Source organism: Neovison vison, chromosome 6, assembly GCF_020171115.1.
Source record: "Neovison vison isolate M4711 chromosome 6, ASM_NN_V1, whole genome shotgun sequence".
Lineage (NCBI taxonomy): Eukaryota > Metazoa > Chordata > Mammalia > Carnivora > Mustelidae > Neogale > Neogale vison.
Window position 1 is genome coordinate 191,981,775 of NC_058096.1, and position 27,192 is coordinate 192,008,966.

The window sequence follows — 27,192 nt, forward strand, 5'->3', positions numbered from 1 at the left end:
TGTCTTGGCATTGGGGCCTTTCTGTGCCACCGTCAAAAATCACTCGTGCCAGCTCTCAGTTTTTTTTTGGGGGGGGGGGTGTGTCCTTGCCCGTGACCAGTCTGACTGCCCTTCACCCCATGGGTTGGGTCAGGAGCCCAGCGGTCTTGATCAGCTCTTGCAAGGGTCGCTGCTGGACTCTGCCACTCTGGTTTCTCTCTTCCAGCTGCTTCTGTACCCCTTCTTTGAATACAGATGCAGGAGGCTCAGAACAGTTGGAAAGAACTTTGGGATATGGCAAAATTCACCAGCAGCCATTACAGGGACAGACCAGCAGGTCACGGAAGCATCCAAAACCAGGTAGCCTGTGCACAGGGAAAGCAAGTAGGTGGTGGTTGTGGGGGGGACGGGGGGAGGTGCTGCAGGGAGAAGTCCCTCTGGCCAGAGCAGAAAATATCCTCTACGAATATTAATCCAGTCAGCTTTAGGGATTTCCCCCTAGAGCAGTGGTTGGTAGCCAAGGGTAAACTTTAGAAGCATCCTGGGAGCCTCATAAAAACACTGGTTCTTTAAACACACACACACACACACACACACACCCTCTATCTCAGGCTAGTGAGAGGAAGCAAGAATTGGTGTGTTTACTGAGTGCCCCATGTAATCCAGAAGTTCAACTAAATGTGAGCCTCTCTGCTAATAATCACTACCCATGACCCATCACTTGCCTTGCCGTGGACTTGGCATTCTTCGTCACCGTTTTCTATGGCTTATGGGCTGACAGAAGATTTTCTGGAGGAAACTATAGTCGTTAGCTCTAGGCCAACAGGCTTATTCTGTACAGATGAGCAAACTATAATTCTGGGACATTTGGTTGCTTATTTCCAGGAGTGACCAGCTGTATATTCAATACCAGCCCTTCAGAGTTTAAGATCGCCCTATCCTAGGAGCACAGCCCGGCAAGTCCACTTCTGAGCTGGGTATAATCCTTAGTTGCTAGATAATAGGATCCTGCCCCACACCAGGCACTGTGGCTGTTAGCACTTTTGCCTTTTGACGGAGTCCTGCTCATTTCTGACTCTTGATGTATGTCTCATTTTCAAAAGCAGATTCTGAGATAACATATTCAAATGACAGGTACAGAAGGAGTCTTATGTAATAAAAATTGTGTGGGTTTAGAAAGGAGGCAGTGATTTAATTTATTCGTTCATATATGCATTCAACCATGGTGTATTTCCGAACTCCTCTGTGCTGTGAGGATAAAACCAGGAACCTTCTTTATTCCTGTCAGCTATGTGACCTCAAGCGCATTTAGAGCATAAAGTAAGAATAACACATGCCTTTCAAGGGTGTAGTTACGACTAAATGAGTATGAAATAATGAAAGCTCCCAGGACAGTGTTTAGCAGATGGTAGACAATCACTGAATGGGAGATTAAAAAGAAGAGTCGTGAAAATAGAAATTGAAACAACACAGCAAGTGAAAGGAAAACTCAATGCCAAAACCCAAAGCTCTTCGGGTCTCCTCTGCTTAACTTAGAGCTTCTTGGTAACCAGATCATAAAGGGCTTATGGGACTTGTATAAGGTCACCCTGCCAGCAAGTTATGGGGCCCAGAGCCCCCTCCTCTGTGTTTATTTTTTCTGTTCCTAAATGTAGCATTTTTAAAAAATTTCATTTCTTGGAAGTTTTTCTTGGCCCAGTGGCTGCGTCTTTCTTTTGCCATCGTTTCTTGTGTCTGCGTGTGTGCGTTTGGGCCAGCTAGGTGGATCTGCATTTATTTGTGATTTTCATCCTGTTTGTAAGTTCTTCAGGATTCGGGATGGGGGGTGGGGCATCTCCTCCCCCCTCCCCCTTCACCTCCCACATGACCTTCTTACTCCTCTGTCCCCTGCAGATTGGGTCCTCAGCAGAGCTGAGGTCCTGGGGGGGACCAGGTGCCAGGCGTAGGGGAGTCATTCAGGAAAGTTTATTGCTTTTATAAGCCACTTCCTGCTGGTCCTTCACAGTGCATTTCCAGATGAAACCCCAAGTTCTGTCTCACAGACACTCTCTGTTTGACCCTGAATTTTGCACAAGAGGATTTAGTTGTTCTTATCAGCGAGATAGACGAGCTTCCTGTTAGGTGAGGGAGAGAAAGGCCAACAGAAGGCTGTTTTGTTTGTCTGGGCTGAAAAGGCAGTGTTTTTCCATTACTAGAATGCTTTTCTCACCCTCCCATCTCAACAAGGGCTGCTGGTTTTTTGTTTTATTTAAAGCGTTTAAGAGTCAATGCCACTCCTAAGGAAATAGTTGGACAGTTGTGTGAAGACATTTGTGTGAGAATACTCAGTAGGGTGGTATTTATCATAGCAAAAGGCTGGAAGTGACCCAAGTGTCCCTCAGTAGGAGGAGAGCCCAGTAATTTATGTTGGGTGGATTCCTATGCAGCCATCAAAAATGATCATACATACAAATTTATGTCAACACTGACATATATGTGTCCCTCAAGCAGACAAGCAGGTCATGAACAAGTGTATATGGTATGATCTCATTTTTAAAAATGATAGCTGTGTGGTGGTATACGTGTCTTGAAAGAAAAAATTTGAAGCAGTATGTATGGAAATATTAAAAAGGGATGATTTCTGGTCAACAGGAACATAGGCAACATTTATCTTTTTATTTTATGTTCTTAGAGTTTTGCCACAATTCTATAATTGTTCTATAATCAGAAAATACAGTTAAAAAGAAGTAGGGCTACTGGAATACAGTGACTTTGTAGCCCCATGGCAGTTGTGACCAGCGACCAGCAGCCAAGCCATGAGCCCATGCATTTTTTATTTTTTATTTTTTTTGGAATGAGACAGTCACTGTAACCAGACAGATAAGAATCCTGCTTTGTATCTGCTTCTTTGGGACAGTGGGGTTGGGCACAGCTGAGGCTTCATCTCAACCCTGCTCAGTTGCCTTGTGTATGATGCACTGACCCTGGGATTACCATGGTTAGTCTCCATTAGGCATTAGGCCCTGGAGACTCTGTCTGTGAGAGTATATTATCCCTTGGTTGGACTCCCGAGGATGTGACTGTCGTGAGTCTGGAAAATACAAGATGATAGTTAAAGACATTCTTTGCTGGGTCTTCTGTGTATCATGAGTCACTGGGCTGCACACTTTCCATACATTATCATTTATAATCTGTTCAACAATGCTCTAGGGTACGTATTATTACCCTGATTTTACATTTGAGAAAATTACAGCTCAGAGAGGCTGAACAACTTATCCAAAGTCACACAGATAGTAGGAAGTGTGACTGACACTTCAACTGGGATCTGATTCCTGTGTGCTGCCCTGTGGCCTGACTCCACGGAGAACACAAATGTGAGCCGCCATCTAGAAAATCCTTCTCCCTTGAATTTTCATTGATTTAATGGAGGCCCTCGATGCTATCAACAATAGGTCTCATTTGTTCAGCACGCATTGGGAGGCAGGCACTCTTCCAAGGGCTTTTTGTGGACTATATATTTTAATGTTTACCTCTACCTACATTTTGCCATCTGCAGAGAAGTCCATCAAGTTGGCTTGCCCAGGGACACAAACCTCGATGACATCCCAATTTCCACAACCTTTTTGTCCTGGTCTACTCAGAGGGTTTGTTTGCTCTGGACTTTGTTGATTCGTTTGCTTTCAGCTGTGGATTGTTCTCACCCGGAGGATTTCTCGTAGGCTGGCGGCCTGCGGACAGTTGGATTGGATTGGAGGAGGGCTGCCTGGTGCCTAGAATTCCCACCAAGACTCTAATGACTCGCTGAGGCCTGGCGTCTCTCCCCAGGCCTCTGTTGAAGAGTATACTTGTTACACATTAACCTCTGGGATCCCGTTAATAATTTAGCATAGATTGGCTGATTAGATTAGCAGCCAATAGTTGGGCCCAAACGGAGTGAGAGACAGAGCGAAGGACAGACCTGTGGGGGGAGGGGGGTGGGTAATAAACTATTCTGGGGCGGCTGGAGGGTTCCAGGCTGTGCCAGAAGGTTTAGCTGACCTCATGGTCCTGCCTGGGCCCAAGCAGGTCAGTGGTTGTTGGCTAATTAGTTACTTCTGTGAGAAGCCAGCCTGCCTACACCTTCCCACACACACTTTCTGGGTCTTCACATCCTTTTCCCATAGCCGTTCAGCCTGTGAGCAGAAGAACAGGCAGCATTGAAAGAGCCATGTGCTGGGCCGTGTGGAAGCCCATGGTGGGTTCTTCTGTTTACTCGTGCAAGAGCTTTTTGGGAGGACGAGGCTCCAGTGTTTCCCATTTACAAACAAGAAAGCTCAACTGGGAAAGGTGAATGAACATGTCCGTGGTGTCTTGGGGAAACAGCCAGCCCTCAAACCCAGTGCTGACTGGAATCTTTAAAGATAGTCTCCACCATTTAGGATTTCTTGTTTTGGCTTCACGTCCTGTCACGCACCCCTGTTTGTTCCTCATCAGTCTTTATACCTTTTTTTTCTCTTTTTTTTTAAGTTCTTCACTGACTGTATCTAATAAATAGTCAACATAGGCAACTCCAAGGAGATTACTGTTTTGAATACCTGAATTCTTGAGCCTGTTTCCTCAGCTTTATCTTCTTTGTGGCATTTATGTAAAAACATGCCTTTTTTTAAAACCTCAGCATTCATAGTGCAAATACTACAGCAGAAAAAAGGAGAGTAGAAAAGAAATTTCTAATACAGGAACTGCTGTTTTTTTCTTTTTTCATCTGTGCTCATTTATGTGCTTAACTTTTTTTTATCATGTCTTTAAAAATGCGTGTTATGAAGACCGTTTTTAAGCACACGTACATGCGTAGAGGCAACAGTAAGATGAACCCCCATAAAGAGACCATCTACACAAATGGCAGCAAAGACTTTTCCATGTTTGCTTTTTTATTTTTTTCTTTTGGCCAGAGTATTTGAAAGTAAATGCAGGTATTGTGACATTTCCTGTCTAAATGTTCCCATATACATCTCTGAAAAATGAGGATATTTTCTTATGTAACTGTAATGCAAATATACCATGCTGAGCAAAATCAGCGGTAATTGCTCCATCTAACTCACACGGTATGTATGTTAAAATTTTCCTGATTGTCCCTGCAACAGTAAAGTCCATTTGTTTAGATTGTGATCAAAACGTGATCTACATGTGGCAATTGGCTGTTCTCTCTCTAATTTTTTTTAAAGATTTTATTTATTTATTTGACAGAGAGAGATCACAAGTAGGCAGAGGCAGGCAGAGAGAGAGGGGGAAGCAGGGTCCCCGCTGAGCAGGGAGGCCGATGCGGGGCTCGATCCCAAGACCTTGGGATCCTGACCTGAGCTGAAGACAGAGGCTTTAACCCCCTGAGCCACCCAGGCGCCCCACTCTCTAATTTTTTTTTAAAGATTGTATTTATTGAACAGAGAGAGAGTGTGTGCATGGGCAGAGGGAGAGGGAGAAGCAGACTCCCTGGTGATCAGGGAGCCCGATATGGGGCTCAATCCCAGGACCCCAGGATCATGACCTGAGCCAAAGGCAGACGCTTAACTGACTGAGCCATCCAGGTGCCCCAGCTGTTCTGTCTCTTAAATAACTTCTCACTTGGTGGCCAGTGTCGTGCTTGTTAAATTGCCGTTTTCCTTCCAGTTTAGGTTTGCTCCCCACGGTCTTTTTTTCCCCCTTTCACTTCTTTTTTACTGGTTGATTCATCGTTATTGTTGTAAGGTCAGGCCACCTTTGCCGCCATCTGGAAGAGGGGGTGGTCAGGCCTAAACCCAGAGCAGGTACCAAGAACAAAGCCACCGGGAATGAGCCACGGATCAGAGTTATTTCATTGAGCCCAAAAAAAGAGTGGTTAGGTTGTTTTTTGACCTTTTATCTGGAGTACCTTGATAAACCTCTTTCTTCCTTTGTTTTCTTGGTTTTTGTTTTTAATCTACCCATAGAAAGAGTGTCAGTATACAGTATTTACTAAGACTGCTTTATCTACTATTCAAGGATTTCACTCACCTGTGTTTTGAAGCCCCTGAGAGTCAGTTTGCAACTGGGAATTGTAAAGGGACAAGTTAGGTTTGGGCCTGGAATTGGGACTCTCTGACATATGACGAGCTTTCCTTCCTCCTCCCTGGAGCACTTTCTGTAAAGCTTCTGGATTCGGAGACACCATGAGGGCTCCCTGCTTTACTTTGAGCCCCAAATCAGGGCCTTTCCAGGGTCACCTGTCATCAGTCCTGGTTGTTCCTATCACTTTGCTTCAGTCTTTGAGAAGGAGCAACATCAAGCCAGGGGAAAATGTTGGTAAAATGCTTGCTTCCTTATGTGTTGATTCCCATTCCTCATGGGACATTAGTATCAGAGCAGCGTCTTGAAAATGCAGTTGGCCTGTGGTATGTGGAGAAAAGTTCAAACAGATGGCTTTGGCCTTAGAAATTCTCTGGGATAAAAAAAAAAAAAAAAAAAAATTCTCTGGGATGATTTTTTTTTTTCCGCGTATCTTTTCACTTTCTATTGCTATTTACTATTTATCTATTTCGATTACTATTACTATTACACTACTTCTAGTGTTTTCTTTCCCTTTCTCTATTGGGTATAAGTTATCTGCAGCAGCATTCTTCCTGATGCACAGCTCTGCAAGTTTGAGTAAATACTTATGGTCATGTGACTATCACCACGGTTCAGACAGAGATTCATTCCTGGTGTCCGTGGTCGTCTACCACCTGCTTTCTGTCTCTGCGGTTTGGGCTTTTCCAGAGGGATCATCCACAATCATCCAGAATCATCCAGTCTAGTGCATTGAAGGACCATCCACTGTGTGGCCTTTGTCGGCAATCTATCTTTTATTTATTGCTGAGTAGTGCCTCACTGTATGGGTAGACAAGACTTTGTTTCTCTATTTCTTGGTTAAGGGACAAAGTTTTTGGCAGCTACACGATAGCTGGCCACTGTAGCCATTTGCTGTGGGTTTTTGGGTGAACAGAAGTGTGTTTGTTTTCACGGGGTCAATACCCAGAAGCGAGATTGCTAGTTTATACAGTAAGCGTATGTTTAATTTTGTAAGAAATTGTCCATCTCCTTTTCAGAGTGGTCGTACCACTTTTCAGTGCTCCTAGCAGGGTATGAATACAAGTTTCACTTGGTATTGCCAGTATTTGGTGTGCTTTTGTTTTTTTAACTTTTTGCCACTCTAACAGGTGTGTGGTGCTATCTCATTTGGATTTCCTAATGACCAATGATGGGAGCATCTCTTCATATGCTTGTCTGCCATCCATGTATCTTCGTGAAGTGTCTCAGCAATTGTTTTACCCATTAAAAAACATGGGAATGCTTATTTTCTCATTCTTGAAGTTGGAGAGCACTTTATATATTCTGGATACGAGCCCTTTATCAGATATTTGGTTTGCCAATATTTTGCCAGTATTTTCTCCGAATCTGTGGTTTGTCTTTTCATTCTGTTAATTTGCACACACTTCTTTCATACATGGCTTCTATACTCTATTGCATGTATTTTGTGTACTGTGGATGTCCTGCTGTCCTAGGATGGCATTGCAGGAGATAGGAAGAATTACAGTGTAGAGTTTGTCTGAGACACAGGTGCAGAGAGATGGGCCAGGAGAGGCTTATTTAGAACTCTTTATTCAGAGCCATTTTCTGTACCAAAAGAAAGGGATGCTGCTGCTGTGTTTATTGCTGGTTGGTATCTAGAAACACAACTTGCAATTTCAAGCCAGTGTACTCTATGGTGGGAATGTGTTTTCTTGGCTCACGGGTGAAAAGAGTTACAGAGAGAGCCTTGAATACTCAGAGCAACTGTTCTTTGGCACATGTGTACGCACAGGGAGAGAAAGCCCAAGGGCAGCGAGAGAGACGTAGATATAGAAGAAGTTAGTAGTGTGAGATTCAGTCCCCTATGACCACAGCTTCTAAGGGACATGAAAATGGGACACGTGACTCCTTTAGTCCAAAGTTCCTGTTCTGTGCTTTGGGGGCAATATAAGGCTTTTCCAGAGATAACTGATTGTATGCTCTGTTTTTTTCTCTTTGAAGCCACTGTCCTTATTCTCACATCTGTGCTATTCCACAGTAACACGTCAGATTAAAGAGAATGGGAATGGGAATGGGTCTCAGTAACTATGATCTGTATCAGCAGGTCCAAAAGAGAAAATTTGCAGTGGATAATGAAGGCACCCCACCCCCGACAGCTCCCTTCCCATTACTGAAAATCAGCTGCCACCCACCTCTTTTCTGTGGGTCTCTCTCTGCTGTGGGGTTATGCTGTCTCCTTCTACCCTCCCACCCAGCCCACTGTTTGGTTATTTCTTTTGATACCTTCTTTAAGAATGGCAATGGCCAAGAGAGGTAGGCTTGACCCATTCTGAATCTTAGGACCTCCTTTTTCGGCGCCGTTCAGTTTCATCTTGTGAAAGACAAGAACTCACAAAATTTGAATACTGGAAGGAACTTTAGAGAGAACTTCTTTTCCAGTCCCTCTTTTTATGGATCAGAGGATCAAGGCTGAGCATGTTTTAAGGGATTCAGCATCTCGGTGCCAGGGTGAAGGAAGATGTGGACCCTGAATGCAGGTCCCTTACTTCCCCATCCTGTGCGCTTCCCAAGCTGCAAATCCAGGAGAGGCTGTCCGCAGAAGCAGTGACGGTGTTTCCCAAGTGCAATCACATGAGTTGTTGCAGTGCTGCCGGATTGATTTTATGTGTAAGGATAAAGAATAAATTAGTGAGCTCCTTTAAGAAGCTGGTTGCATGCCACCGAGAAAAGCATCAGGCTCTTAATTCATTTAGGGGATTGAAGTCATCACACAGCAGCTGAACTTAAAGGAACAAAATGTCTGAGCTGGGCCCGCTTCCGGGTGCCGCAGGAAGGTGGCCTGTGGCTGGAAAGCATTCCCAGGGGTTCCCCCCTTGTGATCAGATTGGAATATGTCCCTGTGACCCCTCATTTCCGTGGTGGCTGAAACACGGATGTGAGGACGAGAACGGATTTGTACTACAGGCTGCAGCGGGTAAACTAGCCCTTAGTCGTGTGTAAACTGGGAGACGTGTATCAAAGGAATGTGGGAGATAGGCTCCCTCCTAGTTGCTTAGAAGCCTTCTTAAAGAGCTCCAGCGACAACTGCTCTTTAATCTCTGATATGAGAGTGATATCTTGGACCCCCCACAGGCACCGCACAGAGCCTGGGGCTGCCTACAGCTGCCCTGAAGTGTCAGATAGCCTCCAGTCCCAAGCCACTCATTTCAGCTCAGCCTCTGCGATGAGGCACCCCAGCCAGTGCCCTATTAGAGAGAAACTATTATTATCCCCATTGCACAGATGAGGAAATTGAGGCACAAAAAACTTAATTGACTTGCCTGAAGTCACACACAGGTGGAATGTTGGGAAACTGGGATTTCAGCACAGGTCCCTCTGAGTCCCAAACCCAAACCCATCTGGTATAAGCCTGCTGGATCCGGTATTCACTCTGCACACGCCTAGAAGGTACCGTCCTAGATGGTGGCCTGCATGGCTTTTAAGCCTTTGAAATGTAGCTACTGCCGCATGTTGAAATGATGATATTCTAGATGTATTGGGTTACATAGAAAATATTACTCAAATTAATTTCATCTGGTCCTCTTGGTGTTTTGAAAATGTGCTACTAGAAATGCATAACTTCTGTGTGTGGCTCCCATTTCATTTCTCCTGGAGAGTGCTGGCCAAGAAGATCCCACGCTGCGTCACCACGGAGCCCAGGAGGCGGCCATCGAGAGCAGGCCGCGGGCAGTGTGGGGTGGGGCTTTGGGCAGCTGGCGTGGCCCCCTCACCCCCTGCCACAAAGGCCAACCTCCCTTTACTGCAAAGAGATCGAATGAGTCACAGCCAACATTTCTGCAGGAGTATTTTGTAGGATCGTAATAGGAAAACCAAAAGGTCTCTTAGTAAAATGCAGGCCTGGGTATGTTCAGCTTATTACATTACCTCAAATAGATACTCCCTAAATATTTTCTCAAGTTAGTTCGGGTGTGCCTCAGTTTCCCCTCTTGGAAATGGCCATCAAAGGCCCTACCATGTTGGGTTGCTGTGAGGAGTAGTCTGGTTAGTCCATGGAAAGTGCTTAGAAGAGTCCTGGGAAACCCTCTCCACACACGTCCTCCAGCATTATTGTTCACGGCAGCCCCTCTTTATGGCTTTAGTTGAGTGGGATGTGAGCAATTGGATGAGAAAGCAGTAGCAGGGCCTTTGAGTATAGTACCTGAGTCAGCAAATTTGACCCCCTTCTTGGCTGAAAGATGGTGGGATGACCTCCAGATATGCCTCCCACCCCCCTGACCCACAGCCAACCACAGCCCCTTGAACTCTAACAGTAGCTTCTCAAGTGTTTTGTGCCGGTGGCCTCTCCTTCTCCCCACCACCACCCACCACCACCACCCGGAAAGGAAAGCCCCTTAGCACGCTTCTCTCCATCTCATTATCTTTCCAGGACGGCGTCAGTCCCCACCACCCACCTGCCCTGAAAAGCAGCCAAGAGCCCATCAGTGTCCCAGGGACGTGGTTAAACACATGTAAACTAGTTTCTCTCCTGCAAGACTTCTCGGAGGTCTTAAAATGCTAATGAGCATGGAGAAAGTCCCAGATGTAAATGCTGTGCGGAGTATTTTGCACACTTAATGTTATTTGTTTTCAGGAATGTGTTCTGGGACTCATGTTCCATAAACCACTCCCAGGGAGATATCGTTCATAAACGTTCCAGCCAGCCAAAAGGAATCTCAGCAAAATCTCTTCCACCACTGCCCGTTGCACATACACAGTCCCTGCTGGTACGGAGCTTGGAGCATCCCTAGAGCCTCGGCACACTATTTGTTTTTTCCCCCAAGCTCCCCCACCTGTGCAGAGAAGTGGGTTTGGGGGCGTGGTCCTTGCGAGAATCTCTGGGCTCACTGTTGTTTTTACAGTTAGCCAGTTGAGGACCCTGAAAAAAATTAAACGTTGGTGAGTTTTCATTCTTACAGGATGGTTTCCCTCCACAGCTCCTTCCCCACCCACTTGCTGGAAACTCATTGTTCTTTATTAGAACATTCATTGGTTTTATGGCTGTTTGTGTTTTTATGTCTTACTTTTTTTTTCTCTCTCTCTCTTTTTCACACACTGTGCTTGTTTATCCATCTTCCTCTGGTCCCAGTAGACTGTGTTTTCTCTCCTGCAGAATCCCCATCTGAAGACATCATTAACTCTCTGAACAGACCTGATTCGTGCAGATCTTAGATATGAGTAGAGCAAAGACAGCCCAGGGAACTGCCCCGGGCCTCTGCTTTGGGTTCCCTGTATGTTAGCAGCTGTTGGAGCCACAGACAGGTAGAAGTGTTAGTGGCACTAGTTTGCATCCAATTTCATCTCCAGAGCATGTCTTGCCCCCATCAGCCCGCATGTGCGCTTTCCTGGATGGGAGTTCTAAGGGGGCAGGAACTGGGTCTGCATCCGTTGAGCCCCCTCCTCCACATCCCTCCTTTCTTGTAGAAGATTCTTTCTGAAATAGCATTGTTTTGCATGAGCAACCTTAATATCAACATCCTCATTCCTACACAGGGGATAGACCTCAAATGACTGAGAGAGAAATTAGCAGTCATTATGATCACCATAAATACTTCATGAATCCTTCCTGTGTGCCATGCTTTGTCCCAAGGTCATTTAACTTGCTGTCTCTTTTATCCTCATGGTCAACCCTACAAAGAACTGTTATTATCCTCATTTGACAGATGGGATAACTGAGCCTCTGAGGCTAGAGTAGTGCGAGGGCAGGGCTACCAACAAGAGCTGGTCCACCTCCAGAAGCCAAGTGCAAAACCACTCGGGATTCCCGTCCAGCTTCCTTCTGGCTGTCAAGCCAGGGTAGAGCAGAAAGGGGGGCAGTCCTCCCTTTGCTTCTGTGCTGTGACTTCTCTGCCCACTTGTACCGTGAGGTCACAAGGTGGCTCAGTGCCTTAAGGAAGTTCAGTTAAATTTTGATAAACCTTATAAAAATAGAGAGCAATAATTAACTTCCCAACTGTTCAAGTTAACATTTGAATCTCCTTAGCCCAGCCCCGGTGGATGTGAAACTCTCAATGAGTAACTGCTGAATAACCAGGCCTGGTTGTTATTTTCTAAAAATGATTCCAGTTACTTAAGAATATAATATGCATTTTACTGCATGGCAATGTGACATGAAGCTCCTTGAAAATGTTTTTTTACCAAAAAATAACTGAATATTACAGTTGTTTTTCTTTCTTTCTTTTTTTTTTTACTATGAGGTTTTAAGTAATGAGGCCATCTTAAATTTTTATTTATTTTATTTATCTTTATTCTTATTTTTTAAATTTATTTTTATTCTTTCTTTCTAAGGATTGGCCCCAAGTTTTATTTTTGTTTCATTGTTTCCATTGTTTATATCCACTTATCTAGCTCGGTACCTGGCATAAAATGGGTGTTCAAGAAGTAATTTCTAAAATTCAACTTATAATATAGAAGGAGTTTTCTTTCTTTCTTTTTTTAAGATTGCTTGATTGCTTGCTTGATTGATTTGAGAGAACGAGCACAAGAGCCGGGGGAGGGGCACATAAGGAGAGAGAGAGAGATCATGACCTGAGCCAAAATCAAGAGCCAGTGCCTCCCTGACTGAGCCACCCAGGTGGCATTTTCTGTACACTTTGTTATTTAATTCTCAAGACCACCTTAATGTAGCAGCAGGGATTTATGACCTCTTTAAGAGGTCAGAGAAACTGACATCCAGAGAAGTGACTTAGAAAAGATCACTTAGGATATAAACAGTTTATATCTTTGGAATTGTTAGTGTAATCCAGAAAAATATTTTTACAATGTCACTCTCCCTGAAATGCTTCCTTTTTTAGTTCTGACTTTATAACTTGGGAAAGGTAGAAAACATAACACTATTTATGGGTCGCTTCCTATGCGCTGGGCATTTTGTGTGCATGATCTCCAACCATTCCTCAGAGCAAGCCTATGACACAGGTAGTGTTCTTACTCAGGTTTCTAAGTGGGAGACCAGAGGGAGAATGGGAGTCAGTTATTTGCCCAAGGTCAAAAAGGGCTTGAGAGTTGCTCCCTTTGGAGCAGCTGTGCTGGCCTAAGCATCTCTGCTTCTCCTTACCGGTCAACAAGGCCAGAACAGTTGGAAAAGCCAATATTAACTCATCTTCCTGATATACAGTGTTACAACTGGAGTGACTATGACATGGCCTTGGTGCCACTTTCCACTATTCAACCTGCCTGAATGTGTTTATCCGTACATGCAACGGTTCAGGGTGCAAAGTATTGCATTTTTCTTTGAATGCAAATGTGCTTTTGATTTTTGGAGGTATCATAGGCTTTTCTGGTTTTTTTTTTTTTGTATTAAGTTTATTGCCCATCTATCCCCCTGCCCCTACCTGTGCATTGCCTCCCCTATTATCAACATCCATCTCCAGAGGGTACCTTTGTTTCAGCTGGTGAATCTACATTGACATGATAATGATTACCTCATCTGGTTGTATCTTCATCACCTAAAGTCCATATTTATATTATGATTTCCTCTTAAGTGTTTTATAGTCTATGGATTTGGACAAAAGTTTAAAAATAACATGTATCCATCATTACGATTTCATACAAAGTATTTTCACTGTTCTGAAAATCCTCTGTGTTCTATCTGTCCATCTCTCTGTACCCCAACCTCCAGCAACCACTGATCTTATACTGTCCTTGCTGTTTTCCTTTTCCAGAATGTCAGATAGTTGGAATCATACAGCAGAGAGCATTTTTCAGATTGGCTTCTTTCACTTAGCAGTATATGTTTCAGGTTCCTTCATGTCTTTACATGGCTTGCTAGCTCAGTTCTTTTTAGCCTTGAATAGCATTCCATTGCCCGGTGCTACCACAGTTTGTGTACTGAAGGACATCTTGGTAGCTCCCAAGTGTTAATGGTTATGAATACTAGCCATAGACATCCATGTAAAGCTTCTTCTGCGAACATCTCCTCTGGGTAGATACCAATGAGCATGACTGCTAGATCACATGGTAGGTTTAGTTTTGTAAGAAACTGATAAACTATCTTCCAAAGTGGCTGTACCATTTTGCATTCCCACCATCAGTGAATGAGAGTTTCTGTTGTTGAACATCCTTGCCAGTGTTTGGTGTTGTCAGTGTTCCAGATTTGGGCCATTGTAGTTGATGTGTGGTGGTATCTTCATTTTTTTTTTTAAATTTATTTATTTGACAGAGAGAGATCACAAGCAGGCTGAGAGGCAGGCAGAGAGAGAGGAGGAAGCAGGCTCCCTACTGAGCAGAGAGCCCGATGCGGGCCTCGATCCCAGGACCCTGAGATCATGACCTGAGCCGAAGGCAGCGGCTTAACCCACTGAGCCACCCAGGCGCCCTCTTCATGTTGTTTAAATTTACATTTTCTTGATAGTATATGATGTTGAGCATATTTTCATGTGTTTGTTTGCCATCTGTGTATCTTCTGTCATTCAACATGCTGTTTTAAGATTGGAACTAGGACAGGTTGCTCATAAGTTATTTAGTTAACTAAATGTAATTAATTTTTGAAGACTCCTCAAAGGAGAACAACCTTGAAAGAATGATTTCCTATTTTTAAGCATCATATCTGAACTCCAAGAAGAGACAAGAGAAGAGTGCAACCACTTTCAAAAACAATCTAGCAGTTCCCTAAAATGGTAAACATGGAGTTACTACATGACCCAGCAATTACTTCTAGGTATATACCTAAAAGAAATGGAAACATGGGCACACAAAAACTTGCACATGCATGTTCATAGCAGTATTATTCAGCTGAGTTGTTAGACCCAAATGCCCAGCAATTAAAGAGTGAATAAATAAAATGTGAAAGAAGCAAGTCACAAGCCACATATTGTAGAACTCCATTCGTATGAAGTGACAGAACAGGCAAATCCATAGATATAAAACCTAGACAAGTGCTTTCCAGGGGCTAGAGGAAAAGAGGTAACGGGGAAATGACCCCTAATGGGTACAGGGTTTCCTTATAGGGCAATGAAAATATCCTAAAATCAGATAATGGTGATGGTTGCACAACTTTATGAATATGTTAAAAACCACAGAATTATACCCTTTAAAAGGGTGAATTTTATGCTTGTATAAATTTTCTCTCCCTCTCCGTTTTTTTAAAGAGAGAGAAAGGACAGGGAGGGTCTGAGGGGAAGGGAAAGAGAGAATCTCAAGCAGACTCACCAGTGAGCATGGATCCCGATGCAGGGCTCAGTCTCAGGACTGAGATCATGATCTGAGCCAAAATCAAGAGTCGGACATTTGGCCAACTGAGCCACCCAGCAACCCCTATAAATTATATCTCAATAGTGCTCGCTTCGGCAGCACATATACTAAAATTATATCTCAATAAAAAGTACTAATAGACAAACCATAAGAGACTCTTAATCTCACAAAACAAACTGAGGGTTGCCGGGGGGGCGGTCAGGTAGGGAGAGGGTGGTTGGTCTATGGACATTGGGGAAGATACATGCTCTGGTGAGTGCAGTGAAGTGTGTAAACCTGGCGATTCACAGACCTGTACCCGTGGGGCTAATAATATATTATATGTTAATAAAAAATAAAAAAATTTTAAAAGGTACTAATATATGTAAAGCTGTGTGTGAGGAAAAGAAAAAAACAAAGGAAGAGCAAAAATACACAGTTTGTACTGTGCTATCCACCAGAGTGACATTTCATTACATAGCCCGTTCTGATAAAATTAGTAGCAAAGTGACATTGCCCATTTGAAACACTGGCCTCAATTCTGTTATGCTCCAAGGTCGTTAAAGAGAAATGTGGATGACTTTCTTTTTACCTTAACACCATATGTCACTTGGTGGAAATTATTCTCTGTTGTTACAGATTCTATTCAGAGGCAAGAGAGTGGAGTAGGTCTACAAGTTACAATTTCCATATTTTCAGTTCTTGGAAACAATGTTCATGCATTTGTAGCCATTGTGAATATCTGAATCTTTAAAGCTCATACTATTTTTAATGCTAAATTTAAAGTTGCCTGTTAAAATGGATAATGTGTTTGAAATTGGTTGAGCTAATTGGATCATTAAATAGGATAGTAACTTGTTAGGATAAAAGATCAGATGGGTAAAACACCGGGAAGTATTATATGTCAAAACACGTTGTTTTTGATTCTGAAGAAGTAATTTTATTCCTGGTTTTTCATGCCACCTAAAGTAGACAGAATTGTTTCTTTGATACACAGATTACTTGTGAGTGAAGAAATGGTCTTCCAGGTATGTTAGAACTTACATGCATTGTTCTGTTATAAATTGTAGTCTTTTTGTGATCAGTGCCTGAATTTTTTCAGCTTTGTTATTTAAGTAAGTAACCCTGTTTCTAGTCAATCTAGTTAGCCTGGATTCCCGTCCAGATATTGCCATGTTACACGTCCCCTCTGATGAGTCTCTGAGAGTGTATTTTCCCCCCTGAATGGTCAAAAAGAGTGAATACATACAGCATTTGCTGAGTGTTTTTCTCACTGTAGGTATACTTTTCTTCCAAATAAACCTGGTAAATCAAAATATTTATAGAAGACTCTAAGTAAAGAGTATTTCTTTTTCACAAACTAAGTGACGTATTTTCTTTTTTAAACAGCTTTATTGAGATAAAATTCACATACCATACTATTCATCCGCTGCAAGTGTCCGCTGTAATGGCTTTTGGTGTATTTACAGACGTGTGTGACCCTCATCACCATCCCTTTTAGAACCTCCTTATCACTTGAAAAAGAAACACTGTAGCTTCAGCTGCCAACCCCTATCTGGCCACCCCACCTCCAACAACTGATCTACTGTCTGTCTCTTTTGATTTCCTAATTGTGAACTTTTGTTTGACTAGAATCCTATACTGACTGGCTTCTTTCAAATTACTTTATTGATAAAGTTTATCAACATGTTTTATAATAAAAAAGGGCCAATTCACTAGGAAGATTTAGCCATTATGAATATAGGGGCACATTCTAACAGAGCACCACATCCATGAAGCAAAAACTGACAGAAATAAAGCGACAAGCGGACAATTCACCAGTAATTGTTGAAACTTTAATACCCCATATTCAGTAATGGTTAGACCAGGGAGGCAGAAAATCAGTAGGAAATAGAAAACTTGGAAGATACCATACATCAACTACACCCAGCAGATATCTGTACAACACTCTGTGCAGTGACAGCAGAATACAAATTCTTCTGACGTGCACATGGAACGTTCTCCAGAATAGATCATACACGAGACCATAAAAAATAATAAGAAGAATAACTCAGTACATTTAAAAGGATAGAGGTAATACATAGTACCTTTCCTGACTACAGTGGGAAAAAGTAGAGATCAAAAACATTAAAAAATAAGAAGTTCATAAATATGTGAAAAGTAAACAGCATGCTAAAATAACCAGTAGGTCAAAAGGGAGGTTGGAAAATACTTTGAGATGAGTAAGCATGAAGATAGAACATACCAGAATTTATGGGAAGCAGGTCAAGCAATGCCTAGAGGGGAATTTAGAGCCATCAATGGCTCTATTAAGAAAGAAGAAATATGGGACGCCTGGGTGGCTCAGTTGGTTGGGCAGCTGCCTTAGTTCAGGTCATGATCCCAGCATCCTGGGATCGAGTCCCACATTGGGCTCCTTGCTCGGCGCGAAGCCTGCTTCTCCCTCTGCCTCTGCCTGCCATTCTATCTGCCTGAGCTCGCTCTTTCTTGCTCTTGCTCGCTCTCTCTCTGACAAATAAATAAAATCTATTTAAAAAAAGGAAGAAATATCTCAAATCAATCATCTAATCTTCTCCTTTAAGACAGTCAAAAGGGGGGGGGCACCTGGGTGGTTTAGTTGGCTAAGCATCCAGCTCTTGGTTTCCACTCAGAACATGGTCTCAGGGTCCTGAGATTGAGCCCCAGCTCAGGCTCCGTGCCCAGCACAGAGTCTGCTTGAGTTTCTCTCCCTGTCTCCTCCTGCCTCTCCCCCTGCTTGTGCTCTCTCTCTCTCTCTCTCAAGTAATAAATAAATATTTTTTTAAAAGACACTGGAAAAGAAAGAGAAAACAAAACTACAGCCTGCAGAGAGAAGAAAACCATAAAGATTAGAGCACAAAATAGTGAAATAGAAAGTAGGAGAATAAGAGAGACTTTAAAGCCTTCGAAACTTTACTGCATATAACAATTAGATTAAGCCTTTATGGAAGACGTTTAACAGGATTTTTTGTTTTTCATAAAATGAATGACACTGTTTCTTAATATATTAAAAACTATGTACTTTTCAACATGGCCACCAAACACCTATTGTAAAAAGCTGGTCTTTGTGAAAATATCCACATGCTCTCTTTTGTTCACTTGAGATTTAATCAAACCATGAGCCCATTTCAATCCTTAGTTTTTGAGAAATCTTGCTCCAATAGAGCACGTTTTAGGCCATTGATCAAACCCATGTCTGATGCCTCATACTACCACTTTCTGCTGTGTGACTTTGGACAAGTTGCTCGACCTCTCTGAGATTTAGTTTCCTCATGTGTAAAGTAGAGGTTAATTTTCTCATTTTGAGAGTAATTGTGAGATAACAGGCACAAAAGAACCTAGTCCAATGCCTGGCCCATAGTAAGTACTTGATCAGTATGTATTCCGTAGTCATTTTGATAACTTAAAAATGGACGGCCTAAATACCCATGTAGCATAGGTATAACATATGTGGATATACTCAGGAGAGACTGGCAGAAAAGAATATGATATTGAATCCTACTGTGTACCGGACTTTGGGCTAGCTCTGTGGGCTATGGCTGGACCACAAAACAAGTTATGACAGTGTGGACTGATTTCAGTATTTAACGCCTGCTAAAATGCTCAACTTGGGCAAAATACACATCCTGGCCTAAATGGGTTGTTTAGCAATGGTTTTTATGGTCAAATATTTGAACCCTGCAAATAGGAAACAACTCTGGCTTACCCTTTGTTGTTGTTGTTCTTATTCATGTAATAAATTCTATTCTTTGTATCTTAGATAAACATACTTGTCAGTTGTACAACTCTGTGGTCTGTCTTAGACTACAGGCTGCTGGCATTAAAACTTTAAAACACATTTAGGAGATGGTAGGCAAGATAACGGATGAAATTCTGTTTTTACTCCGAGCCTATTTGGTCAGGCACTCTTCATGCTTATTTGGTGTATAGTGTGGTTGATGACTTTGAGTTTGAACATTTCACCAGCAACACAAGCTTCAAGCCACACTCTGGACCAGCGCTTCTCAAAGCATTACCATGAATATGAATCCCCTGAAGGTCTTGTTAAACTGGAGGGTCTGATTTTTCGGGTCTGGAGTGGGGCGGAAGAGTCTGCAGTCCTTACAGGCTTGTAGGGGCTGCTGTGCTGCTGGTCCGCAGACCCCACTTTGAGCAGCAAGATTGTATAGACCTGAGGACGTAGCTAGGCAAGAGTCAGAATGAGTAGAGCTAATCTGGCATTACACACCATGGCCTCCATGGCCTGTTTATCCTCTCTGAGTTTAATCAACTTCCTTAATGGAGCCCTAAACTAAATTAATTAAAAATTCAGAGGCAGGGCACCTGGGTGGCTCAGTGGGTTAAGCCTCTGCCTTCGGCTCAGGTCATGATATCAGAGTCCTGGGATTAAGCTCCACATCGGGCTCTCTGCTCGGCAGGGAGCCTGCTTCTCCCTCTCTCTCTCTGCCTGCCTCTCTGCCTACTTGTGATCTCTGTCAAATAAATAGATAAAATCTTTTAAAAAAATTTCAGAGGCAATGAATAGCAGTGATTCTATTCTTACATTTCAGGTAAGACAATGATTTCATGAGGTCATAGAAAAATACCTTGTCATGTGTTTTCTAGAGTTCCTTTGTATGGTCCATTAGCCTGGCCACCTCCCAGGCCTCTTTCTCCTGCATCTCATTAAATATCAAACATGGTGTGTAGGAAACATCTCCATTTCCATTCTGTAAACCTCAGTACCCTTGCTGGTCCTTACTGTATCTATGGCAAAGAACAGTGAATGGAAACTACTTACAAACCAGCAAGACTTTGGTTACCAAATGAGAAGAGTCATAGGCAATTGTCTCCCTTAAACTCGTGCCTGATTTCCTAAAACCTTAAGTGAGCATTTATGGAAGCTTCCAGGGAAGCTAATTTCAAGTCACTTAAACAATTTCCTTAGTCACTCCGATGAGAGTGCAGATTGAATTTCTCCTGTAGAGTCCACAGTGTGTAGAACTTGATTTTGTCTATAATTTGACAGCAGAGGCATCATCTTCTAAGATATGGCAAATTAAATTCTTAATATGAAAGAGAAGTGGTCTGAAATGTAATGTGTGCCCTCTGATTTGTTACAGAACACAAAAATAGTCACAGCAAAGACAAGAGGAAAATGAGAACAAGAAGATTGGGAGACAGACCTAGCCTGGCTGAAGATGTGGCTGTATTAAAAGCCAGCCTAGCAACAAAGGCCCTTTCTGCCTATAGTAACAAGACGGACAGCATTAGGGAAAAGAGGACCCACAGAAGAACAAAACGTTTTTTATCCTATCCACGGTTTGTAGAAGTGATGGTGGTGGCGGACTACAAAATGGTTTTATACCACGGACCAAACCTTCAACACTATATTTTAACTCTAATGTCAATTGTAAGTACATTCAAAAGAAGGTGATTTATGAGGTCCTTAAATGTGCCATTGGGAAATGGGTTTCCACCCCGTGCTTTGGAGGATCATTCTCAGGGCTGGCATTTCAACGATTCAGGCAAGTGACTAAAGAGAACATCAGATGATCTATTGGTTGCCTTTTTATAATAACAATAACGGTGACAGGGCGGAGTGTGTGTTTTTTTTAGACAGTGTGCTTCCTAGTTAAAATACATCGTTGCTAATTCTCCTGGCAGCTCTGCTAGGTAGGATTCTCATTCCCATTTTATAGATAAGAAAACTGAGCCTCAGAGGAGTTAGGTCTTGTGAAGCTAGTAAGTGGCTTAGACACTCATGTGATGTCTAGATGGTTCACTTCCCAATCCCAGTGCTCTTTGTCTAATATACACACCTGCGTGGCTAACTATGGTCTGATTAAGTAGCCTTGGGATGAGGCCCACAGATCTATCCCTCTGTATTTTCCTACTCTCACTTCAAATAGAAAAATCAATAGATTTACATTATTAATAATAATTAGTAATTAATAGTAATAATAAAATTAAAAACAGAACCAAAGACTAATCATGAAAAAGAAGTGTCATTGGGGCACCTGGGTGGCTCAGTGGGTTAAGCCGCTGCCTTCGGCTCGGGTCGTGATCTCAGGGTCCTGGGATCGAGTCCCGCGTCGGGCTCCCTGCTCGGCAGGGAGCCTGCTTCCCTCTCTCTCTCTCTCTCTCTCTCTGCCTGCCTCTCTGTCTACTGTGATCTCTCTCTGTCAAATAAATGAATAAAATCTTTAAAAAAAAAAAAAAAAAAAAAGAAGTGTCATTTCCTACCCTGGCCCCTTTTTAGAGGCAACTACCATTAAAAGTTTTTTTGCATATATGTCTACCAGCACTGCCCAATAGAAACATAATGCAAGCCACATATGTAATTAAAAAAAAAAGTAACATTAGTTTTAATAATGTATATCAATTCCTGCCAAAATGCTGTCATTTCAAAAATTGCTGATAAGATATTTTAATTTTTTTTTCATCCAAAGTCTTCAAATTCAGTATGTGTCGCACATTCAACAGCACATCTCATTTTAGACAAGGCACATGTCCAGTGCTCAGTGGCCACATGTGGCAAGTGGCTACCATATTGGACAACATGACCAAATACGTGTGCATATACAATATTTCTCAAACCAAAATAGAACATTCTAATACACCTTTTCTTTTAAAAATGTTGGAGATTGTTCTATAATAGTGCATACAATCTACCCTCATTCATTTTAGGACTCAACACAGCATTTATTCCAGTAGATTGACCTTAATTTATGTAAACCAGAACCTACTTTTAACAAATTCCCCCAAAAGATTGTGAAAAGCAGCTGTGTTTGGGAGCTTTGCTTTAAGAGTTCTTTTTCCCTCTCCCTGGCCTATGCTTCTCCTTGCCTTTCCCCCTCACTCCGACCAACCAGTCCCTTGCGCTCCCCACCCCACACCTCACCCCACCTGACCTGCACTCCCCCCTTGCTTCCCTTCCCTGTGCTCAGCCCCCCAGGCCCTAGCCCTCTCCTGTCCTGGAGGAGGGAGAGGAAAACCTAATCACACCTTGCCCAGACTCAAGTCTATTTCCAGCCCATGAATTCAGACCCCTCAGAAGAATTTCAGTTATGAGCCTGGGTTTTGGGTCAGATTGATGTAGGTTGAGCATTTTGGCTCTGCCACTCAGCATGGTCTATAGTCTTGGGAAAGTTACTTAAATCCTCTGAGCCTTAGTTTTCTCACTTGTTGTGCAAAGATTGTGATAGCCTAGAGTTTTGCTCTGGGGACCAAATGCCAATGTGTGTGCAATTTTCAGCAAGGATCTAGTAACACAATAAGCATTCAATGAACGTTAACTCTCACAGTTAATGATAATAATGAAAACCAACCCAGCCGAACCCAAACCAAACCAAATTAAATGGGTTACCAGGTTGTGAAGCACACAAAGGAGAGTTAAACATGAAGAACAGCTGTATTCGCAAACGTGGTCAATGTGAGATTCCATACTTGGGCGATCTGGGACTTCTACTGGGTTGAAAGAGCTTGATCAAAAATAAATATCCAGTGTTATGTGAATATCTAAAGAACTGTTAAGTTGTGTGGCGATGCAGTTTCCGAGGAAAATGTTTTGAAATTTAAACTTGTTGGGATTCATTCTTAGCTGAAACTGACATCTATGAATTTTTCAAAGAGAGTGTTAAGAAATGTTTGTTGAGTGAATGCAAATTCGAACCTACCAAATGCATATGTTTGCATGAAAACATGGAAAGAGTTGGAGCCCGGGCGTAAGACGTGAATTGCTTATTGCTTACACAGAGTTCACAATTAACCTTGAAAAATTTATCTCGGTTGCAGGTAGCCTCTATCTATAAAGACCCAAGTATTGGAAATTTAATTAATATTGTTATTGTGAACTTAGTTGTGATTCATAATGAACAGGTAATCAAGTTTTTTTTTTTTTCTTCTTTCTTGTACATGTATCCGAAATGGCATGTCTCATTGGTGTTGGTACAATGGGCCAATCATAATTCTTTTCTGCATTTAGGAAGGACCTTCCATTTCTTTTAATGCCCAGACAACTTTAAAAAATTTTTGCCAATGGCAACACTTGAAGAATTCTCAAGGTGGAATCCAGCATGATACTGCTGTTCTTGTAACCAGGTATATGGATTTCTCATTCCTCAAATCTTCCGGTTTTCCAGTCACGTTGGTGGGACGAGGTCATATAGTCTTGGTAACCAGCCCCTCACATAAGGGTCCCAAACCCTTAGTCCTGTGCATTGCAGGCTGTTCAACAGCATCTACAGTCTCTTCCTACTACCTATCAGTAGCCTCTCCTCTCGATTGTGACAACCAACAATGTTTCTGGGGTTGGGGGAGCAAAGTCACCCCGATTGCAAAACAGGAGCCAACAGGTGCCAAGAAGGCAATCGATATGTCAGGTGGGCCCTACAGTAAACACCTTAGATGAAAGGCAGCTGCTCTTCAGATGGAGCTGGTTGTTACCACGACACAAAGGCGTCTGGTGTCGCCAACTTCTGTAATTTTGCAAAAAGTCAGAAATTCGGGTTTTTCTTTGAAGTGAAATCTTCCAATTTTTACATGGTAGTGACAAACTCAAAGCTATTTAAAATGCCGTGTAGGGCAACAAAGAAGAGTGCTGTCCTGGTTGTAATTCCCCTTGGCCACCTTGGAGATAGTCATAGTCACGGACTAGTAGGTGAGCGGATGCGAGAGGTATTTAGAGCCTTTTCGGGAACACACAGTAGGAGGGAAAGCCCAGGTTGGAGAGGTTTTTCACTGACTCTGTAGCTCCCCCTGTGGCAGAAGAAACCCTCTTGATGTAGCTTTTAATCCCTATGTCACTGGTTCCCAAGCTTTTTTGAGTTAGAAACCCTCGGCCTCGTCAGTTTCCTCTTTGTAACCTCCTCCCCACCAAGGTGGGCACTGTTGTGAATGTCTAGAAGACGGTCAACTGTTTACTTGTGTTGACTTTTACTCTTTGATGTTATCATGGCCCTAAGTCTGTTTTGCTTTCAGACAGGATATCTGCAGAGCTCATGACAAGTGTGATACTTTAGGTGAGTCTCCTGTGCCCCTCCTCTAGGGCAACAACACTTTCCTGCATTTTTATTCCAAGCCACAATTGCTTTTTCAAGTAAATCCTTCTTCGCTTTCCTTTGAACAGGTCTTGCTGAGCTGGGCACCATCTGTGATCCCTACAGAAGCTGTTCTATTAGTGAAGACAGTGGATTGAGTACGGCTTTCACAATAGCCCATGAGCTGGGCCATGTGTATGTTTCCTTTTTGCATTTTCATTTGATTCCGAGTGACCTAAAACTTTTCTTCCTTTGCATCAGGGAGTATCCCCTTGATCTGAGAGAGTGTAAGTCACTTCTTGAATCATAACAGAAATTTTAGGGTTGAAGAGCCTCAAAACTAGGTGACTCTAGAAAGCTGAGTGGTACAGTGCCCCCTCTTTACCCATAGCTGACGTGCATCTTGGGTTTAACCACACACATTTTCTGGGCAACATCCAACATCTAGTCGTCTCCTTTCCTGCTGGGAATTGGAGGAATGAGCCCTTTCCAGCCCACCCACTGAAGCAGAGCATTCATTAGCTTAAGAAACTTTCCTGAGTAACATCTTTATCTGGAAGGGTCTCCCTCCATTGCCTTCATTCACAATATTTTCCAAAATCCAGATGGTTCCTGACTGTAAATAGACAAGGCTTTCATTCAGACATCCAGCCTCTGGATGCAGTGAGGTCCCTCTTTCAGAGAAGAGATTGAGCAAAAGATACAGAGAAGAAAACATTTCCTAACTATAGTCACTTAGTTTCATTATGAAATTGGCTTTTCCTTTTTATTCTTTAGAAACAGAGCATAGCTAGAATGTGAGGTGAAACAGTGTAAATTCACCAAGGAATTATTCTGATTCTGGATCTGTATTGTTTTCTTTTTAGAATGATTTAATTACCCATACTTTTAAAAATAATTTTCTCAAAAGATGTCACAGATATAGTTGTATGTTGATTTATATGTCTGTGTTAACCTTGTTTAGAGGCAAATCATCTATTAAGCAAGTTTTTTATTCAACAAATGCTTTTTGAAGGCACCTATGTGCAGTGTGCTATTCTAGAAGTGAAGCAAGATGCATCTATAGAGACATCTCCAATTTAGTTCAACATATAATAGGTATATTTTGAAACTAGGAACCTTCAAGCATATTTTAAGAAAACACCTGTTTTCTTTTCTGCAAAAAGAAAACCCAGTATTTATAGCACAAAAGAAGCATGGCTTTCATTAAGCAGTTGTGGTGGGCCAGAGTCCTGCTTAGTCAGCTTCCTCTCTCTCCCTCCTTTTGATTTCTGAAATATTTTTGTGAAACTCAAGGATTTCTTGGAGCTCAGTTTGAAAACTGATCTACCAGCATTTCCCAATACACAAGGGCTCCAGCACGATTCCAAGAGAATGGTCTGGAGGGGAAGAAAAAGGAGGTGTATAGTCAATTAATTAAAAAACTTTTTTTTTTTTCTTCCTGGTCTAGCCCTGCTTAGAGTCACAAGGCTCAGTGACATAAAGTAAAGGTTCTGACAAGTCCTGTATTAAAATAAACTGCTTAGTTTTCTTTAACTCAGTTTTCCCAAACTTATTTTAATAGACTCTTTTGGGGACTTTTGTTTGTTTTGCATAAAGTCTAGTAAATTCCTTTAGACCTTTAAATAGGAGGTATAGATTTGACCATGAAGAATAGGGTGGCATTTCAACAAGGCAGCCATTCCTGCCTCAGGAGACCAGAGTGAGGAAAGTTAGAGTTGGAATGTATCCAAAGGGCTAGAGTTTCTGTGATTAACAGATTAACCATCACGTATAATCTACAGTTAAGAAAGGTATACTATAAAGTATACTACTGTATAGGTATACTATAAAGAAATAGAGTTAATTTCTTCCTCACAAGAGCTTAGAAACTCCTTTTAGGATAGCTGGTTTATAAAGTTGACATTTTAAGAAGAGTGAGAATTTTGATTAGCAAAAACTAAATATTTTCAGCCACAGAGAGCCTCAGCTGTGTGACTATACAGTTAACAAACATCTCCCAACACAAAAACCATGTCTCTGGCATTGGTCTAAGAGTTTTTACTTACATTAGGTCCCTGAAACTTCATAGTCACCACATGGTAGAGATATCATGTCCCTGTCAAACGACCTCAGCAATATTAAATTGCTTCAAGTCTGTTTGTTCATGCTGGGGTACCATGTAGTATTGGGGTGCCAGCTCTAACAGGGAGACTGGGAGCTAGATACTCAAGTTCTGGACTGAATTGTGCTAATTCTGCATTGTCTTTGGTTTGAGAAAAATGTATGCTCTTTCCCTCCCTATTAGGTGGGACTAATATATATGCACGTCATCTGAGAGGTGTCAGGAAGTTTTTTAAAAAATGAAATAATTGGGGAATGGTGAGAGTTATTAGCTAAACGAAAAGTAAATTTCTAGCCCATTAGGGAATTCTTTTCGTTTTGGTGCTTTGTCTCATAGAGTTAGGTTTGCTTATATTTAATGGAGTATGAATATCTTTTTTTTTAATTTGCTACAGTACTTTGTAGCAGATTTTCTAATGAACTTCTTAAAGATGTAAACATTAAGTTGTTACAGTCATGACTCTCTGATAACATAAAACCCTGCTGGGGGGAGAAAAGCTATCGATCTTGTATTTGTTGAGTATCATTGGACGCTTCAAAACACAAACAAAACAAACAAACAAACAAAAAAACCAGCTCCTACCTTCTCATACCTGCTTCCGGAGGCACAAAATCTGAGTGGGGGGAGGAATTTGGAAAGTAACTGAATCTCTCCTGGATACAGAGATTCTTACACGACCTTCCTGAAAATCTTCCACAATTTGTCTAATAGGAGGGAATATGCTTTATATGTATTCCAAAACACAGGGGTTTTAAAATCAGGCTGGAGTGGTTTCCAATGCCAGCTCCTTCACCCCATCAACCTTGTGACCTTAAACAAGTAATTCAGTCTCTCTACTCGTATTTTCTC

The 27,192-nt window shown here is 42.2% G+C and overlaps 1 protein-coding gene across 6 annotated transcripts in view; it reads left to right on the forward strand.

The window, feature by feature from the left end:
- ADAMTS9 (ADAM metallopeptidase with thrombospondin type 1 motif 9) overlaps positions 1-27,192 on the forward strand; it is a 163,193-nt gene that overhangs the window by 8,413 nt on the left and 127,588 nt on the right. For all 6 annotated transcript variants that reach the window (XM_044253222.1, XM_044253227.1, XM_044253228.1 and 3 more), the window contains exons 4-8: positions 20,322-20,611; positions 22,996-23,079; positions 23,186-23,301; positions 24,181-24,221; positions 24,329-24,434. In XM_044253222.1, the coding sequence (XP_044109157.1) occupies positions 20,322-20,611; positions 22,996-23,079; positions 23,186-23,301; positions 24,181-24,221; positions 24,329-24,434 (637 nt within the window). The remainder of the gene's footprint in view (positions 1-20,321; positions 20,612-22,995; positions 23,080-23,185; positions 23,302-24,180; positions 24,222-24,328; positions 24,435-27,192) is intronic.